The 16,775-nt window shown below is 50.2% G+C and overlaps 8 protein-coding genes across 8 annotated transcripts; 6 read left to right on the top strand and 2 right to left on the bottom strand.

Annotated features, from left to right (window-relative positions):
- Positions 1-212: 212 nt before the first annotated feature.
- Positions 213-1,339, bottom strand: BO82DRAFT_428801 (uncharacterized protein). Its single transcript, XM_025640477.1, has 2 exons — positions 868-1,339; positions 213-806 (listed from the first exon to the last, which is right to left on the bottom strand). Exons 1-2 carry the CDS (start codon positions 1,158-1,160, stop codon positions 605-607), a joined length of 495 nt encoding a protein of 164 aa, XP_025496000.1. The 5' UTR covers positions 1,161-1,339; the 3' UTR covers positions 213-604.
- A 1,227-nt stretch (positions 1,340-2,566) lies between these two features.
- BO82DRAFT_350604 (uncharacterized protein) lies at positions 2,567-4,379 on the top strand. The gene is made up of 4 exons (XM_025634202.1): positions 2,567-2,870; positions 2,952-3,184; positions 3,249-3,459; positions 3,546-4,379. The coding sequence occupies exons 1-4, from the start codon at positions 2,604-2,606 to the stop codon at positions 4,272-4,274; spliced, it is 1,440 nt and encodes a 479-aa protein (XP_025495999.1). The 5' UTR covers positions 2,567-2,603; the 3' UTR covers positions 4,275-4,379.
- Positions 4,380-4,990: 611 nt separating this feature from the next.
- Positions 4,991-7,496, top strand: BO82DRAFT_301370 (uncharacterized protein; the record flags this gene model as incomplete). The annotated part of the gene is made up of 7 exons (XM_025632083.1): positions 4,991-5,089; positions 5,155-5,182; positions 5,243-5,306; positions 5,363-5,611; positions 5,680-5,929; positions 5,992-6,063; positions 6,189-7,496. 7 exons carry the CDS (start codon positions 4,991-4,993, stop codon positions 7,494-7,496), a joined length of 2,070 nt encoding a protein of 689 aa, XP_025495998.1.
- Positions 7,497-7,707: 211 nt separating this feature from the next.
- Positions 7,708-9,014, top strand: BO82DRAFT_301367 (NAD(P)-dependent oxidoreductase; the record flags this gene model as incomplete). The annotated part of the gene is made up of 4 exons (XM_025632082.1): positions 7,708-7,737; positions 7,797-7,985; positions 8,039-8,370; positions 8,437-9,014. 4 exons carry the CDS (start codon positions 7,708-7,710, stop codon positions 8,846-8,848), a joined length of 963 nt encoding a protein of 320 aa, XP_025495997.1. The 3' UTR covers positions 8,849-9,014.
- A 97-nt stretch (positions 9,015-9,111) lies between these two features.
- On the bottom strand, positions 9,112-10,119 carry BO82DRAFT_273914 (dihydrodipicolinate synthase family protein; the record flags this gene model as incomplete). The annotated part of the gene is made up of 2 exons (XM_025631077.1): positions 9,112-9,651; positions 9,724-10,119. The coding sequence occupies 2 exons, from the start codon at positions 10,117-10,119 to the stop codon at positions 9,112-9,114; spliced, it is 936 nt and encodes a 311-aa protein (XP_025495996.1).
- Positions 10,120-10,404: 285 nt separating this feature from the next.
- On the top strand, positions 10,405-11,900 carry BO82DRAFT_371242 (PLP-dependent transferase; the record flags this gene model as incomplete). The annotated part of the gene is made up of 6 exons (XM_025637257.1): positions 10,405-10,698; positions 10,756-11,230; positions 11,323-11,476; positions 11,513-11,565; positions 11,626-11,715; positions 11,782-11,900. The coding sequence occupies 6 exons, from the start codon at positions 10,405-10,407 to the stop codon at positions 11,898-11,900; spliced, it is 1,185 nt and encodes a 394-aa protein (XP_025495995.1).
- A 731-nt stretch (positions 11,901-12,631) lies between these two features.
- On the top strand, positions 12,632-14,251 carry BO82DRAFT_371241 (putative allantoate permease; the record flags this gene model as incomplete). Its single annotated transcript, XM_025637256.1, has 2 exons — positions 12,632-12,968; positions 13,101-14,251. 2 exons carry the CDS (start codon positions 12,632-12,634, stop codon positions 14,249-14,251), a joined length of 1,488 nt encoding a protein of 495 aa, XP_025495994.1.
- Positions 14,252-15,176: 925 nt separating this feature from the next.
- Positions 15,177-16,574, top strand: BO82DRAFT_273858 (putative 3-hydroxyisobutyrate dehydrogenase; the record flags this gene model as incomplete). The annotated part of the gene is made up of 2 exons (XM_025631074.1): positions 15,177-15,941; positions 16,002-16,574. The coding sequence occupies 2 exons, from the start codon at positions 15,177-15,179 to the stop codon at positions 16,572-16,574; spliced, it is 1,338 nt and encodes a 445-aa protein (XP_025495993.1).
- Between the last annotated feature and the right edge of the window lie 201 nt (positions 16,575-16,775).

Raw genomic sequence — 16,775 nt, 5'->3', positions numbered from 1 at the left:
TGGGTCTAATTCAAAAAGAGCTGGATGAGACAAAAGATCCACCCGCACCGAGATATGCTGTATGTTTGACGCTTCTTATCAGCTGATCGCCGTGGTTGGGCCGATGTTTGAAATCATCTGACACGACACTATGGCCATACTTCGAACCTATGGCGTCGGCAATTCGAGGTCGCCTGAGTTCCGTAATCGTTATGACTATCATCATTGGCACAGTCGCCTTCTGGTTTTGCAAGGTTGCATGCACACCAAGTTAGCGTCGGCTAATGCTCTCTGCATTTGAGCATGCTACCGTACAGTACACTCCACTATCTTCTGCCCCTGAAACCCGGCAATTGAATCGGCCAAATCATCTGTTCGTCAACGCTGCCCTTCATTTCCAGCGATGTAGTTCTCTGGGGCTTCTGCCGCTTGATGTACGCTGGCCTCGTCTCTGTCATCACGGGTTAGAGCAAAGACGGCGTCAAAGCCCTTTATCATCATCAGCCACGCTGCAGCGGCAAGAAGATTCAGAAATAGCGCAGTCCATTCAAGGGCCATAGATGCAACGCCAACATGGGCCTCAATCGCCTCATACGTCAGGAATTCCGCCATCGATGCCGCCGCGCTACTGTTTATATGCTGCCAAAGGATGGCTATCAAAAGAAATGCACCCCCGGCAGTGAATGCACCCGCAGCAAAATAGGACATTTCGGTTAAGGAATCGCTTGATCTCGATAATTTCCCCGTTTTCATCTATCCCATCGATCCACCCAGGAACCGTTACAAAGGCTAGGACACCGACAAGCGCCAAGGGAATAACAATAAATCTATTCATTCTCAGCCCAATATTCCTGTGGAACTGGAAAGGCACGAGCAGATCAGACTCACATCAACCCGTCGAAAATAATGTAAAACCTAAACCCTAAACCCCTGAATGTTTTCTCAATGTATATCAAGTCCAGTGGATCCGCGCTGCTTGCATATGCGCTGTCTCTAAACGTATTCGCAAGCATGGTCGCACTGCTGGAGCAGAGCCGGATCCCATCATCGACCTGCAACACGCATGGACCCAAGTACTCAACCCTTACCTGGAGGGTGGGCGTCGTACTGCTTGGTTCGCTCACGTTGTAGACCCTGGCTGCCATAGCTGGGTTCGTCTCAGACGAATCTGTTCCGATCATCGACGAGTTTCTATACTGCAGTGATAGAAGATAGACGTTGCTCAATCCGTTGGACGAGGTGTATCCTGCAACCAGGATTGCTGTGGACGGGAACAACGACAATGATTGGATATTTCCAGCAACGTCTTAGACAAGGAGGGAAGGCGAACAAGAAAGGAGAACACAGAAGAAGACTGGAGAGTCCGACATAGTAGAATGATCGAGATCGTGGAAGTGATCATCACCGCATGGTGCCACCCGATCTTACGCCAGATATCTATGTTCAGCCACTTTGTCAGCTCATCCAAATTCTGACCCTGAACAGGGAAACAAAAAAGTGGGGAACTGTTCCAATTTTTCTTACCATGAAAGCCGTCGGAATGCTCTTTTATCCTGATGTCGGGTTCGAACTGTCGCTTCTCTTTGACTGTGACAAGACTTACAAAATTGTAAGGTAAGCGGCAACTCCGCAATCATTCGCATGTATGTTTTTAAATCCCGGGAATCAAAGTACTGGGTGGCTTATTGTCATTGGGCGGCTATTTGCTTCTTTCTTTGCTTTACGTCGGGCGTGAGAATGACCTCGGACGAGCCGACATGTACCTACTCCAACTAATGCAAAGAAAGTACAATTCAGCTCGATGTGGTTGGTGGATTCTAGCATCACTGAGGCTGTACGACTTGATAGTGCACTGCAAAGCGGCAAAGTATCCAGCACCTCCGTGCCTTGACATTTTCCTTGGGATGAAAACTCTCGAAAGTACAACAGGATCGATAGACTGTCGTAAAAGGAAGTAGATTGGAGGAACGGTACAGAGTCAATCCTCGATGTTTTACCGTGAAGCTCGGATGGCTTGCCGCCTAACCAGTAAGTTAGCCACTGGACATCAAAATGCAGTTAAGTAGATTGTCAGGATAGGTTGTGGCAAAGTCAAAGAGTGGTATAACCACATACGACCACAGGGTGTGGAAAACAGGGCTTCCCGTCCGCTCAGCCGTACTTAAGCCACACGCCGGGAGGTTAGTAGTTGGGTGGGTGACCACCAGCGAATCCCTTCTGTTGTATGTTTTTTCATCCACCCAGATGCAGTTCTTGGCTTTTTCAGGAACTATCCTTAATCTTTGCTCCTGCTGCTTTTCGCCGGCAGGTGGTTCGAGGTCATCATCTGCATTATTACCAAAGTGTTTGTGGCTGTTAAACAACATCGTCTCTGGCCATTCCACTACTCCAGGCCCTGTATTGCACAGCCTCTGTACTAATGTTCGTTTGGGCGCGTCCCTCAACACCCACAGCCACAGATGTTGCCCAATCGGGCGGCTGCGTTCGCCCTACTAGCATTAGGGGATTACAGGGCTACTTAAGTTGCCTTTAATAAGAACACCCGCCCATCCTACACGCGGATTCTGAGAAATAACCTTGGAGAGATTCTTGACCGAGTTCAACTGCCCAATCCGCGACTTCTGATGGCCGTTGTTACCACATCCTCTACCCACCAAGGTTGGGTTACTGAGCCGGATGGACGGGGATCGTGGAGTATTCTTTCAACTTGTTCACTGACTATTATTCTCTGCTGTTGGACAGCAGTTCTTCCCAATATACCCGCTCGGACTGACCAGTGGTATCACCGTCTACGGGACCGATTACACTTGGCTTTCATTGGAGTGTTGGGGCCCGAGTTTCTGCTCATGCTGGCGTTGGGTCAGTGGTCCTCAGCCCGGGCATCAGTAAAGGTAAGGCAAATCCACTGGTTTCGTAGCGCTGTATCATCTTTTTACGCTCGAATGAATGGCCGTTAAGCTCTCAGAGCCTAGAAATTCGAGCAACTGACGAGAAATTCCACGGGTCTAAATACACCCTCATGGACCCTTGCACATGCCTTCTATGCCGACATGGGAGGCTTTATCCTCGAAGACGAGGGAAATGCGATGTCTTTTCCCGTCAATGCCGAACAACTCTGTTTTTTGATAGCAAACAACTACATCAAACACCCACTCTTGACGAAAGACGACATCAATGATCGTAACAAGTCAGACAGCTTCTCACGGTGCGGACAACCTGTGCTTGGTGGTAGTGACCCATATGATCCATGGACTAATAGGGGCTCACAGTGTACTTGCCATCTGTCAGGCGTTGTGGTTTCTCGTTAATAGCGCTCTTCGAGTGGCGCAGGGATTATTCCTAACTACCCTCGAGCTCACAACCATATCTTACGTGGTCGTCTTTCTCGTAACATCGTTCTGCTGGCGTGCCAAACCGTCCGACATAACCGGTACTATTCCGATAAAAACAGGGACCCCAGTTAATATTATTCGGGCAGAGGTTCGTGAGAAACCATCAACTGTCAATGAAAGCTAGCGCACCCATCCAGCGAATACACTAACCCGATTCCATGTTCGGAGTGATAGCACTGCCTCTATCCAGACCAGCCCTGGCATGATACCCCGCTAGACTTCGTCTATGCCGACATCTCCTTCTGCGGCGTGCACTGGCGCTACTATACGCAGATACTCCGCAATCTGCGCCTCCCAATCGCCTCGCGGCCCATGACTGCTCAGCCGCAGAACCGAATCATCAGTGATAACTTCCCCGTGACCGATTTACGGGCGGACTGCATTGCCACGCCTGTGCTCCTTCTTTTCGGTTCGATGTTTCTCTTTGCCTGGGACTTCCACTATCCGACCGGCGCGGAGCGACTTCTCTGGCGAACCGCCAGTGTCTATAACCTACTCTTCACCGTGGTCGGGGGTTTGCACGCCGGCTACTGTGACAAGATCCTCCTTCCCCGCGCGTATGAGGAACGCAGACATCGCATTCCGTGGCCAGCGGCACCGTCGCCTTCACCGTCGCCAAGGGGCTCGCAGGCGGGAACATGCCCTTCAGCCTACTCCTCGCCCTCCAAATTACCAAGCCAAGGGTTCTGGACTCGTCTCGCGAACAAGATGCGCAATATTGACCCGCGGCACGATCCCAAAGCTGAGATCCCGCTACGAGTGCTCGTGCCAACCTCGCTACTCTGTGCCCTGTACTGCGTGGGACGAGCGTATATCTTGGTGGAGGACTTCATTGCTCTGCGAAGTTTGCCGGCCTCGGCTTTTCAGACCGTTAGTTGGGAGGATTATGTTCCTCACCTTTGAGAAGAGTACATGCCAGAAATGCAAGCACGGCGGTACCTGCATATGTTTCACTTTGGAGATATTCAAATATATAACGTGCAACTTATTACAGGTTCCACTGCAGGCCTATGGAGTTGAGTCACTACGAATGTACTTAGCATGATTCATTATGTTTTTTAAAATTTTTAAAGTGACTTGACGGTTAGAGAAATAGGTCATTTTTCAATTCTCCAGATAAACTGATAACACTGCCACTCACTACAGTCTACGGAGTACTACGTGTGGAGATTGTTTCGAGTGGTTCCAACTTTCGAGGCGTTTGACCTCAGCACCGCCCAGCAAATCTACATTAATAGGATATATCCGAGTGTAAGTACGACACCGCAATCAACACTAATTGCTTCATGAACAAGCAACAAGTCGTCCGATTCGTAGGACAAAGCGGTGGTACAAATGACCCGATCGGACTTACAATTATAACTTTTGTTATTAGGTACGGAGTACGTTGTCAGCATCACCTCGGAACAAAGCTGTACCGGATTCCTACTCGAGTATGCACCAAATGTGCTGATAACGATCACGTGATCGAATGAGAAGAGGGGTTAAGTTATCTGCCTGAGGCTCGACTGGCCTCCAGCCCCCTCTTTACATCAATCACCAAGGTGTACTCCTAGTAGGTGTATTGCTGAATACACGTGATATCATTCGGAAACCCATTGGATTTTGAAACATTTGAAATGGCGGGCGATCATGCAAAGCCTTCAGCACAGAGCCTGGCTCCCAGCTCACGTCGACCATTCCCGTGCGATGAATGTCCGAAAACATTCACCAGGAATGTAAGTATCATGTATTTTCTTCCTCCGCACTCTAGACCGTCTAATGCTAAACTTTGTCCTCACAGGAGAACCTGCACCGGCACAAGCGCGCTCGTAAGTTCTGAGCCTTGAAGAGCGGACGAGACCTCCAAGTAATAATTGTTGTCCACTTAGGTCATCATCGTGCCCTGAGTCATGATTTCGAATGCGATGGCTGTCATGCGGTTTTTACTAGAAGGTCTCCATCATACCTGCACCCAATGGCTCCTTCTATCATTACTAACCAGCCCCCAGTGACGTGTGGAGAAGGCACCGGGGTCGTTGCCAGGCAGAAACATCTGCTAATCATGCATCTCAGCCGCAAACATGTCCACAGCAGAGCTGCCCGTCAGTTGTTGAGACGACCACGCTTGTAGCTGCGACCGGTAACCTGACACCGGGCGAGGCGCTGACTGCAAATGCTATGCCTGGCGATCACTTTTGGGAAGAGCATAGCTCCTTTGCTACCAATCTTCCGCGAGAATACATAATGCCCTCGCCAATGTATGTCTTTACCTTTACCCATCGAGCTTGATTTCATGCCCACGGGAGGACGTGTCTGATTACCACAGCTTCACCGATCGAAGCGACTATGACATGGAAGGAAATGTCAAGACCTACTTCGAGCATTTTCATCCGTCGCTACCGTTGTTGCACCGGCCTACATTTGCAGTATCATCGGCACCGAAGCTACTGCTCAAAGCTGTGACTGTGATAGGTAGCTTATGCTCGACAGTGGTATGCACCGATGAAGAAGCCCACGCCCGGGTGCACTGGCGTCAGGATACGTGGCAAACTGGACAACAGGAACTTCGAAAGATGGTAGATAAGACATTGTTCATTCTCGGCTTCAGGTGCTTAAATGCTAATCAATTTCGAGATAGGTTTCCAATGAATGCGGCAACATACGGAAACCCTGGGTGATGCAAGCCTGGATACTTTACATGATATATGGGGTTTATGCAGGAGAAGCAGCCCAGTTCCGAACAGCACGGGACATGCTGCGACAAATTGTCGATGTTAGTTCAAGTTCCCCTCCCTTATTTGCCGTCCCGTCAGACTGTCGCTCATCAAAGCTCAGGCTGTACGTGAGGTCGGTCTCTCTCATCAAGAGATTGTCATGCCCGAGTCACGGTCCTGGCTGTACGACATCGACTATCCACGCACAGAGCAATCGCAAACCGTGTACACCCGATGGACCTCCTATATAACTGCGGAGTCCACGCGAATCGCGCTGTACACGCTCGTCTTCCTGGATTCACACGTTTTCGTACCCTGCAATTCCCGGCCCTTGATGTCTTCAATGGAACTACGATGGGAGCTCCCTTTCCCAACCAAACTCTGGGAGGCGAAAGACCCTGAAATATGGATTCGGAGATTCAGCGAATATTTCGGTGTCTCAGCTTTGATATTCACCAACGATCTTCTCCATCAGCCTCGCGGATTAGCAGCAGCTTCCTTGACGATGGCGACGCAGCAACTCATGACTGAAGCTCCGGGTACCGAGTTAACCTCTGTCCTCGAAGCATCCCCACTTGCAGTTTTCTATGTGCTAGCAAACCTGGATACTCTGGTGCGGGACTTCACACGGTGTTATTACCAAATGCCACCTAGCTATTCTGATCCAAATCCATTCCACATTCTGACTCAAAGTCAAACCAAGAGTGTTCATATGGCCATACGTAATATTGGGAAAATTGTGAAAGACGCAGCCACCACGAGTGACAGTCCCCAGTTTCTTCACTGGAGAACAAACGAGCTCTTTATTGTGTCCCTGCAGGTCAATCTGTGTCGGCCCGATCAGCTACTGATAGGAGGCATCGTCGATAACAGCTTGATTGCCGGCCTGGCTGCCTCAACGCATCTGATGCGAGGTCACTTCGTCGCGGTGAGACGATCTGCGCCTTTGGTAGCACCTCGTCCGGGCGGCAATGAGGGTGTGCTTGCCTTGCTCAGTGAGCTTTGTGCTGCACTTGCTAGCATATACGGTGAGGACTCGCCAAGGGTTGCTTTTGAAGCGCCGTGGGTCACAGTTAGCAGCTATGGGGTCCTTCTGTGCATCTGGGGAGCGCTCAGGCGTGCGACAACGGAGATTCGTGACCATTTGAATACATTCAATGAACTCCCACGGACATCCGAGCCATGTATGTTGATCTTCAACTCACTCATGGAAGCCGCCTTGCGGTACTTCCCTGCTGCTAGAGAAGATCGGGGGACTCGCGATCCACGGTTGTGGTCTACGGACCGTGAAGCCTTTTCTACTCTGTTAGAGGCAGGGCATGGGCTTTTTGCAGAACTCATCAAGACTTTCTGCCAGCAGCGACTTGTGTGGAGCATTGGGCCGTCCATGTTGGGTGTACTGAGGGAACTCCCCGACGACGCTACGTAGTTGTGGACCAGAGAGTAAGTGGAGGAGGATGTGGAGCTCCACTTGGCCAACATACACTCGTCGTTTCATACCCCGCTTGGGCTATCTGCGCGGCGCCTGCGGGCCAGGGCTCATTTAAGACAACCACATGGGCGCGAACGAATCTTCCGCATACTGCAGTATATACAAAAAGACTTTTCGACCAACAGTCACTATTTACAATTAAACAAGGATGACTCAATCTGCCCCACGAGTTGGCTGGGTAAGCTTCCACGCCGGAACTTCACTTGTATGCACGTGACTCACTCGGTGATGCCCTAGTATGGCCTCGGATCCATGGGGCTTGGCATGTCACTGAACCTCCAGAAATACTTTCAAGCAAAGGACTTGCCTCCTCTTCGGTACAGTAACAGGACAATCTCCAAGGGAGATGCTCTTCGTGATGCAGGAGCCGTGGCTGAAGAAGAGTTTGGTGCGCTAGTCCAGGGATCGGATGTCATTTTCACAATGGTGGGTGTCGCATTTCAACATTTGAGTTCAATGAGAACGCTAACAGGTTCAAGATCTCCACCGATGATGTTTTGAAAGGCCTTATAGACAAGGCTGTGGCCTTGAACATTTCCCTAGAGGGCAAGATCTTCGTTGACACGTCCACTATTCACCCGGACACATCCGAATGGGCAGCGAGACATCTCATGGACCACGGAGCGACATTCATTGCAGCACCGGTGTTCGGCGCAAGTCCCGTAGCAGCCGCTGGGAAACTCATATTCGCTGTAGCTGGTCCTGCTACTGCAGCTGAGAGAGTTCGACCTCTGATCATGGACGTCATGGGTCGCAGCATTATCGATATGGGAGAAGATGTGCGCAAATCGAGTCTCCTCAAAATCTCAGGGTAAAACCATCAACATATCCCTCATTTGACCGTCCTCAGTCCACTGATTCTCTCATCTTAATGAAGGAACATCCTCGTCATCAGCTTCATGGAGGTCATTGCTGAAGCACAGGTCTTTGCTGAAGTCGCAGAAATCGGGACCCAGCAGATGGAAGACTTCATTGGAAACATGTTCGGACCTGTAATGCAAAGTTACAGCAGACGCATCACGAGTGGAGCCTATGCACCTGCTTTGGACACAGCGCCTGGGTTCGCGGCCGCGCTCGCATGTAAGGACATGAAGCATGCTCTGTCTATTGCCGACAGTTGTAATACCCGCCTATGCACGCTCGAAACGGCGTCAACGAGGCTGAACAATGCGCGCCAGTATGCCGGCGAGAATTTGGACAGCTCGGCTATCTACGGCACCGCGCGGTTAGAGGCGGGGCTGTCATTCTGGAGTGCGAATAGTCGGCAGGGAAATGAATCTCTTACCTAGTATAGTTTATATCAACCCTTCATACAATCCGACCATGGATACTTTATTGTATCGGAGATTGCCTGCTGATTGTTTTCGTCGTCTACGGGGCAACCCCCAATGGAGCATGACCATGTCCTTTTGGGGCATGCTTCAACCTGCATCGGCTGGACAGCACTGTTCCGAGGTCTCAGATTGCGTTGGTGGTTGGTATGCACAAGTTCTATCACTTACTATATTTCTGGAACTGCCTCCCTTTTTGTATTAATTGTGAGAACTATGGTCTATTTACACATTTTCTCCAGACCAACCACCCTCTGAATGGGGTCTAGGACATTCGCGCTAAAGGTATCCACAGTACGGCTTTCCAACGGCTTTCGTCCTTGCCCTGAACCATACCCGAAGTGATGGGACACAATGGCTTTGACACCAGTTACGCCCACCTTGACGAGGGCGTCGTCTGCATGACTGAGACAGGACTGAAGCTCTTGAGCACCCCTGATGTCACCATCCTGATATCTCCTCAGCACTTCCACATGCACTTTTGGCGCAATGTTGGCGAGAGCCGCAATGATTCCATTGGACCCGGCTAACAATGCGGGCAGGAAGAAATCCGACTTCCCTCCAAAGGCAGCAAAGGAGCCTGCGGGCAGGGTGGATGAGATACGCTGCAGCTTACCGACATTGCCGCAGGTGAGCTTGCAGCCAACAATGTTGGAGTTTGACTGGGCGAGCTTGATGATCGAGTCTGAACTTATGTCGATACCACCGGTGACGCCAGGGAAGTTGTAGATCAGAATCGGAAGTGGGGAGCTGGATGCTACCTGTGTGGTTGAGGCAGAGTAAGTTAGTCTGACTCGGTCATCTGAAGCGACTCTGCAGCGAGGGAAACATACATCGTTGAAAAACCCCTCAATCACAGCAGGGGTCATGGCTGCGACCCAATACGATGAAGGCAAGATCAGTGCAAAGTCGGCGCCAGACTCTTCGGCCTCGGTAATATGTAGCAGTGTTTCTCGGACACTAGGTGCGCCACAGCCAACGATCAGCTGCATTTGCGCATACCCTAATTCATTGAGATGATCGCGCACCGCGCGCACCAGGGATTTGCGGTCGTTGTGATCTAGATGTGGTGCTTCTCCGTTACTTCCTTGCAGAACTAGACCAGTGACACCGCCCTCTGCCATGCGCTTTGCATGCGTCAAGGTGCTTGCAAGATCGAGAGATTCATCTTTGGTGAAGAAGGTCACCAATGGTGTGTACACACCGAAGTTCGGCGTCCCTGGAGCCATAGCGGTAGGCAAATGTGGAAATCAAGGGAATTGTCGTTTCTGACCTTAGAACAATTTGACGAGAACTATCGAGCCAATCCATCGTAGGGTCATCGAGTCATCGATTTATCTATCGATGCTCATGATGCTTCTTATCTCGACACGGGGTGGAGCTCCACCCTTTTCTCCACCCCCACATTCGCGATGGAGATAGGGCGCACGCCCATTCAAAGGTCAAGGATTGTCAACTCAATTTGGAGACTTTTGTTTGCGCCTCTAAATCTCTCTCACTCATTCTCCTGCGCAATGTCATCAATGTCTTCAGTCTTTGCGACCGTGGCCTATACGCCGCCGGACGCGATCTTCGAACTCACCAAAGCTTATCTGGCTGACCTAGACCCTCGCAAAGTGAACCTGGGCCAAGGTACCTATCGAGACGGCCATGGAAATCCTTGGGTACTCCCGGCGGTCGCAGCTGCCAAGGAGACTATCAAGAATTGCGACCACGAATATCTTCCAATTCTGGGCCATCCACAATTTCGCAAGCTAGTTACGGAATTGGTCTTCAGAAGGGATTCCAGCGCTATACACGACGGTCGGGTAATTATCCTAAGCTACTGCCGCAAGGGATTTGAGTTGCTGATCATCTCCATCTAGGTCGCCTGCTGTCAGGCGTTATCAGGCACTGGGGCACTGCACGTGGCAGGAATGATGCTCAGGCGGGCACTTGGTCATGCTCGAACCGTCTACATCACCAATCCGAGCTGGCCCAACCATAGACAGGTCTTTGAATCAGTGGGCTTCTCGGTGCGGGAATTCGATTATGCCTCGAGGGGCGGGATTGACATGGAATCGCTGCTTCGAGCGCTGAATGAGGCAGACCCAATGTCAATATTTGTGCTTCATGCTAGTGCACACAATCCGACTGGCTGGGATCCTAGCCCAGAGCAATGGCGACAGATTGGTGCCATCATGAAAGAGAGACAGCTGTTTCCCCTGTTTGATGCGGCCTACTTGGGATTGACATCTGGGGACTACGATCAAGATGCGTATGCCATCCGGTACTTCGCTGAGGAGCTGGATCTTGAGATGGGTGTTTGCATTTCCTTTGCCAAAAGCATGGGTCTTTATGGTATGTTTTACCTGTGAATGGGTACCGATCAATCTGCTTTTAATATTCTAGTAATCCCCTCTCTTTTCATACGCGTTTGCTCATTCTCACAGGCGAGAGGACTGGGCTATGTGCTTTCGTATCACGCAGCCACAACGTCTCCAGTAACGTGAAGTCAAATTTGGCACAGTCGATCCGCGGCGAGATATCTAACCCCCCGGCGTTCGGGGCTCGTATCGTTACTGCGATTCTAGCAGACGATGGCCGGTCCTCTCAATAACGGCGTGATTTAACAACGATGAGCTCCCGGATTGCCGGAATGAGGAATCAGTTATTTGACGAATTGACAACACTAGGTATCGCAAGGATCACTCTTCTTTACCATGCCTTGATTCAAGGAACTCATTTTTTATTAGGTACCCTGGGCGACTGGACGAGGATAACACAGCAGAAAGGCATGTTTTGCGTGCTCGGTCTCACACCCGAACAAGTTCACCACCTCAAAGGTAAGTAGATAACCATGAGTCTATAGCTACACAACTGTATTATGCTTACACACATTCTGAATCTAGAGACACATCATATTTACATGGCCGAAAGCTCCAGAGTGTCTATAGCTGGACTTAACGAAGGCAATGTGCGGTATGTCGCCGAATGCATCCATCAGGTTGTCTCTCGAGCAGGAGAGTAGTTGAAAAATCCGCATGCTTCCTACCTATTGCTGTCTGCCGTCAAGGCTCATGTACAATCTCTACTTCGATGCTTGCAATACAATAACATTTGTTCGCGGAAGCGACTGCTCTGCTTTATTCTGCATTTAAGATCTCTGTAGCCAGAAACATATAATGAATTGAGCTAAGGATTCCGACAAAAGTCAGCAGCACAGCGATTAGCAACATTTGTCTCGAATACTTGTTTGAAGCTGGCCTTACGTAAATTATTCCTTATCACCGGTAATACCTCGAATTATGCCGTGAATGGGTAATGGTAATACAGGACGAGGTCCTGGCAACTTATGGGGTTTGTACCCGTGCATATGATTGATAGGATTCTTGTGCTATCTTATAACTGGATCATTTCACACCATCCACAGCTCCTGTTGCTGCTTGAGGATTTGTCCAATGAATTCACACTCCGATCACCTCCTGCTGGAGAGTCGGAATTGAGGTCTTATCTACGGAAACCCACGCCAACCCCGCATCATCTCTCGGTTTCAGGAGAGATAAGAACTTGCCGGCTGATGGAGCTCCACTACCCCCGCAAAATGGCCATCGTTGGAGCAAACTCTGATGTCTTGGACATCCAGGCGTCTTGTATTCCATTCTTATCGGGTCAGCTGAAGGGGCCATTTAAGGAGCGACGATGAGTCCGGGAATTGTAGATTCCCAACCCTAATATCGGATGAGTGTGACAGAAGGCAGTATGACCACCCAACCCAACGGAAAAAAGGTCTCTGGAGTCCCACCGAACGATGACGTGGAGCAAATTGATACCGAAATTCAGCCTGGCGAGATCAAGCATGGAATCACAGGAGACGCTGATCCAGCCCTACAATTTCTGGCTACAGAGGTGATCGAATACACGCCCGAGGAGTCCCGCAAAGTGTTGTCCAAGATCGATCGAGTTCTGATGCCTCTGCTTTGCTGGGTTTATCTGATCCAATTTGCCGACAAAACATCTTTGAATTATGCCTCCCTGATGGGGATCCGTGAGGACACACACCTGGACCCAAACTCGCAGCAATACAGCTGGGTGTCGAGTATCTTCTACGCTGGATACATCTTTTGGGAGTAAGTACCGTTGCACGTTCCCTTAATACCCCCTTGGCACAGTCCATGCTGATTTTGGTATATGTTTCCCACCACGTATCTCTTACGTCGACTGCCGCTAGGAAAATATACCTCATTCAATATTCTGATCTGGGGTGTCGTGCTCCTCTGTCACGTCGCAACCAATAGCTACGCTGGCCTCCTTTGTGTTCGGTTTTTGCTCGGCGCGTTCGAGGCAACAGTCACTCCGGCCTTCGTACTGTTCACCTCCTGCTGGTACAAACAAGATGAGCAGGCCAAGCGCATGGGGTTCTGGCTTGCTTGCAATGGCTTTGCTCAAATCCTGACCGCGGCAATTGCGTATGGACTGTCGGGTGTACAGACATCTTCCATTGCTGTATGGAAGATTCTCTTCCTCGTGCTGGGCCTGCCTACCGTCCTAACCGGCGCTTTTTACTTTTGGCTCATGCCCGACGATCAGATCCACGCCAGATTCCTGAGCCACCGGGAGAAGCTCATTGCTGTTGATCGCATCCGGGGCAACTTCCAAGGCATAGGTAGCCATACTTGGAAATGGGCCCATTTCTTTGAAGCCTTCCGTGATCCGCGCACGTATCTCTACGTGCTCTTCTCGCTCTTGATGAATATCCCCAACGGGGGCATCACGACCTTCGGTTCCATCGTGATTAGCTCTTTTGGCTTCTCCAGTCGCATGTCCCTCTTGCTCAACATGCCAATGGGGCTTGTTGACATTGTCTGCAAGCTGGGGTTAACATATCTCTCGGACAGGTTTCTGGATCGCACCATTCTTGCTATAATCGCCATCCTGATACCCATGGTGGGTGGCATCCTGATGATTGTCCTACCCCTTCATGCCAAAGCTGGCCTACTGGTAGGCTACTATTTTATCGGTGCTGCAGGCACCTCCTGGTGTTTGGTCATGGTGATGATATCCAACAATACGCTCGGCTACACCAAGAAGGCCACAGTAAATGGCCTCCAGATATTGGCCTACGCCGCGGGAAACTGGATTGGACCGCAGACGTTCCGCTCAACCCAAGCGCCCGAGTATTTTGATGGCAAGCTGATGGTTGCCATCATGTACGCTCTCGCAGCAGCGACCTTACTGGCTATTCGTCTGGTGAACATTTTTGAAAATAGGAGACGCGACCAAAAGGCTCTTTCCAATCCCGCAGTCGAGAACGTGGCTATCGGCACTGAGTTCTTCGACTTGACGGATTTCGAGCAGCCGGCTTTCCGCTATATACTTTGATCAGCCTTCCCACAGGTGGTGCAGGTTGAGGACCCACAGGATAGGTAACTCGTTTGTTTGAAGCGTACTCGACGTTTATTACTAGGTTTTATGATTGTCTGGGATAGCTGTGGCGGTTCCTGGAGTAAGATGTTGTTACAATACTTTTTCACAGCGGGTATAAGACCCTTCATGATTTTTTCATGGTCAGGGAGCATAGCTACATTGTCTCTTTCCTTTCAGCTGTGCAGGTTAGTGGACTTGACTACATCTCTGTCAGTTAATAGGTGAGCGCATAGGCGAGGAGTTGAGGAAGATCCTCCTCGCTAGGCAGCATTGGTACTGTGACTCATGAGATATCTAGATGTTGATTCATGGTTGATTGCGTTGCACTCCGTGACCATGTAACCAAATACTCGTGTCACTTAATTTTCTAAGCGCCCTACTTTGGTGCTGGACTGGGAATTGCGAGGACGACATCATGCTCAAAAGTCCGCCTCCGCTTTTCACTTTTTCCAAATGAGGCATAAAGCGTTACAAGATTGGAGATACATCCGTGCTACTTGAGCATAGGACTTCACGGTTGTGGTGGACGTGAGGTTGCATTCAGATTAGCGCAGAAAGTGAGTGAGGGGGTGGAAGGCCGGTGGAGTGAACCGATGTGGAGGGAGGTGGAGGGAGGTGGAGTGAAGTGGAGTGAAGTGGAGTGAATAGAGTGATGGAGTGGTGGAGTGACAGGTCTTACCTGCCGTTCACCCAACGGATATTCAGAGACTCTGGGATAGGCTTAGAAGAGTGAGAAAGCCGTTTTCAACGCTACCTTAAAGCCAGACTTTACAGAGACCATAGTCAGCATTGCACCTTTCCTGACGTTAAACGTTAATGCAACAGTTGGCGAGCCCGGTCCATTTCAAGCAGCTTCCCTTTCACTCTAGGAACAATCACCATGACAAAGACGCAAGTCAAGGCAAAACCCAAGATCGCGTTTGTTGGTCTCGGCGCGATGGGTAGAGGAATGGCTATACAATTGCTGAAAGATGGCTTTCCCGTTTGTGGGTTCGACGTCAATCCCATGTCGCTCGAGACATTACTAGCCATGGGCGGCACTGCTGCCTCAAGTCCGCGAGAGTGTGTTCAGGATGCCGATGTCTTTATCTGCATGGTAGTCAATTCCGTGCAGACAGAGGAGGTGTTTTTCACCGAAGCAGTTGGTGCTGTGTTTGGTCTGAAGAAGAATGCAATTATTATCTTATGCTCCACCGTTGCCCCCAGCTTCCCCCTAAGGCTTCTGGACCAGATCCACCAGCAGTTCTCAAGGCCAGATATCAGACTTGTTGACTGTCCTGTATCTGGTGGGGTGCTCCGTGCAGCTCAGGGCACGCTGACAATCATGTCATCCGGACCGCAAGATGCCCTAAAACTCGCTCACCCAACTCTAAAGCCGCTTAGCCAAGCGCTATACACGATCGACGGGGGACTCGGCAGCGCCAACAAAGTCAAACTTATCAATCAGCATCTCGCGGGAGTTCATATTGCTATCGCAGCTGAGGCAATGGGACTAGCCGCGACCGTAGGGCTGAATACAAAACAATTTTATGAGACGGTGCTAAAAGGTCCTGCGCATAGCTGGATGTTTGAGAACCGAGTGCCACGCATGCTTTGCGATGACTGGTCGCCCCACTCTGCTCTCAGCATCTTCGTCAAAGATATGGTACGTCAGCTCATCTTGCAACCTAGTGGAGGTGTTCCAGGTTGCTAACCGCGGTCTTAGCGAATCGTCACTTCGGAAGGTCTCAATGAGAACTTCCCGTTGTACATCGCCTCTGCCGTTGAGTCTCTCTATCAATTTGCTGCTCGGACTGGTTACTACAAGGAAGATGATTCTGGCCTCGTGCGAATCTTCACTTCTCAGGGTTTATCCCTAGTCTCTACGGCGACACATCAAAAGGGCTACACTTCTGACCATGAACGAAAGACGAAACTGATCTGCCAGATGCTGGAGATTGTTCACGGCATTACAGCAGTTGAAGCTCTTGCCCTCGGGAGCAAACTTGGCCTTTCACTCAATGCTCTAAACTCGATAATTTCGAATGCAGCAGGCGCAAGCAAAAGCTTCAAAGTAGTCGCTGCGACAATGATGGGACAACAAAGTACTTCAACGCATACTCTAATACAGTCGAGGGACATCCTAGTCAGTATAATCTGCCTTGCTCCGGTGTGGCATTTATTAATTCGAAGTTTAGAAGCGAACCATAATTCTCGCCCAGGACTACGGCTACCCTCTCCCAATTACAGCTACATCGCTGCAGCTATTGCAGCAAGGTGTGGCTCGTGGCCTAGGTGATGAGGGTCTATCAGCCCTTCAGATGCTATGGGTCCCGTAACCTTGTGATCCAATCGAGATAGCGAACAAAACGATATCGACCTCTCCCTCTTCTCGTGAAAGGTTTGACCTTTACGGAAAGCACATCCGTGATCATGAGCTTTGCGGAATTGGTTATTCTTCGAGGAGAATTGCATATCGGTAACCTTGGCTTCTCAGTAC

The sequence above is a fragment of the Aspergillus uvarum genome (genome assembly GCF_003184745.1).
Source record: "Aspergillus uvarum CBS 121591 unplaced genomic scaffold BO82scaffold_5, whole genome shotgun sequence".
NCBI lineage: Eukaryota > Fungi > Ascomycota > Eurotiomycetes > Eurotiales > Aspergillaceae > Aspergillus > Aspergillus uvarum.
This window is presented reverse-complemented; position numbering and strand designations above follow the sequence as displayed.

What these genes read in the sequence shown, in the direction of transcription:
- BO82DRAFT_428801 (XM_025640477.1), bottom strand. Translation starts at nt 1,160, where the DNA reads ATGATCGGAACAGATTCGTCTGAGACGAACCCAGCTATGGCAGCCAGG. An exon ending in ATTATTTTCGACGGGTTGAT is followed by an intron (nt 807 to 867) that starts GTGAGTCTGATC and finishes GAGAATGAATAG; the next exon opens with ATTTATTGTTATTCCCTTGG.
- BO82DRAFT_350604 (XM_025634202.1), top strand. Translation starts at nt 2,604, where the DNA reads ATGGCCGTTGTTACCACATCCTCTACCCACCAAGGTTGGGTTACTGAG. An exon ending in AAGTCAGACAGCTTCTCACG is followed by an intron (nt 3,185 to 3,248) that starts GTGCGGACAACC and finishes AGGGGCTCACAG; the next exon opens with TGTACTTGCCATCTGTCAGG. An exon ending in TTAATATTATTCGGGCAGAG is followed by an intron (nt 3,460 to 3,545) that starts GTTCGTGAGAAA and finishes TCGGAGTGATAG; the next exon opens with CACTGCCTCTATCCAGACCA.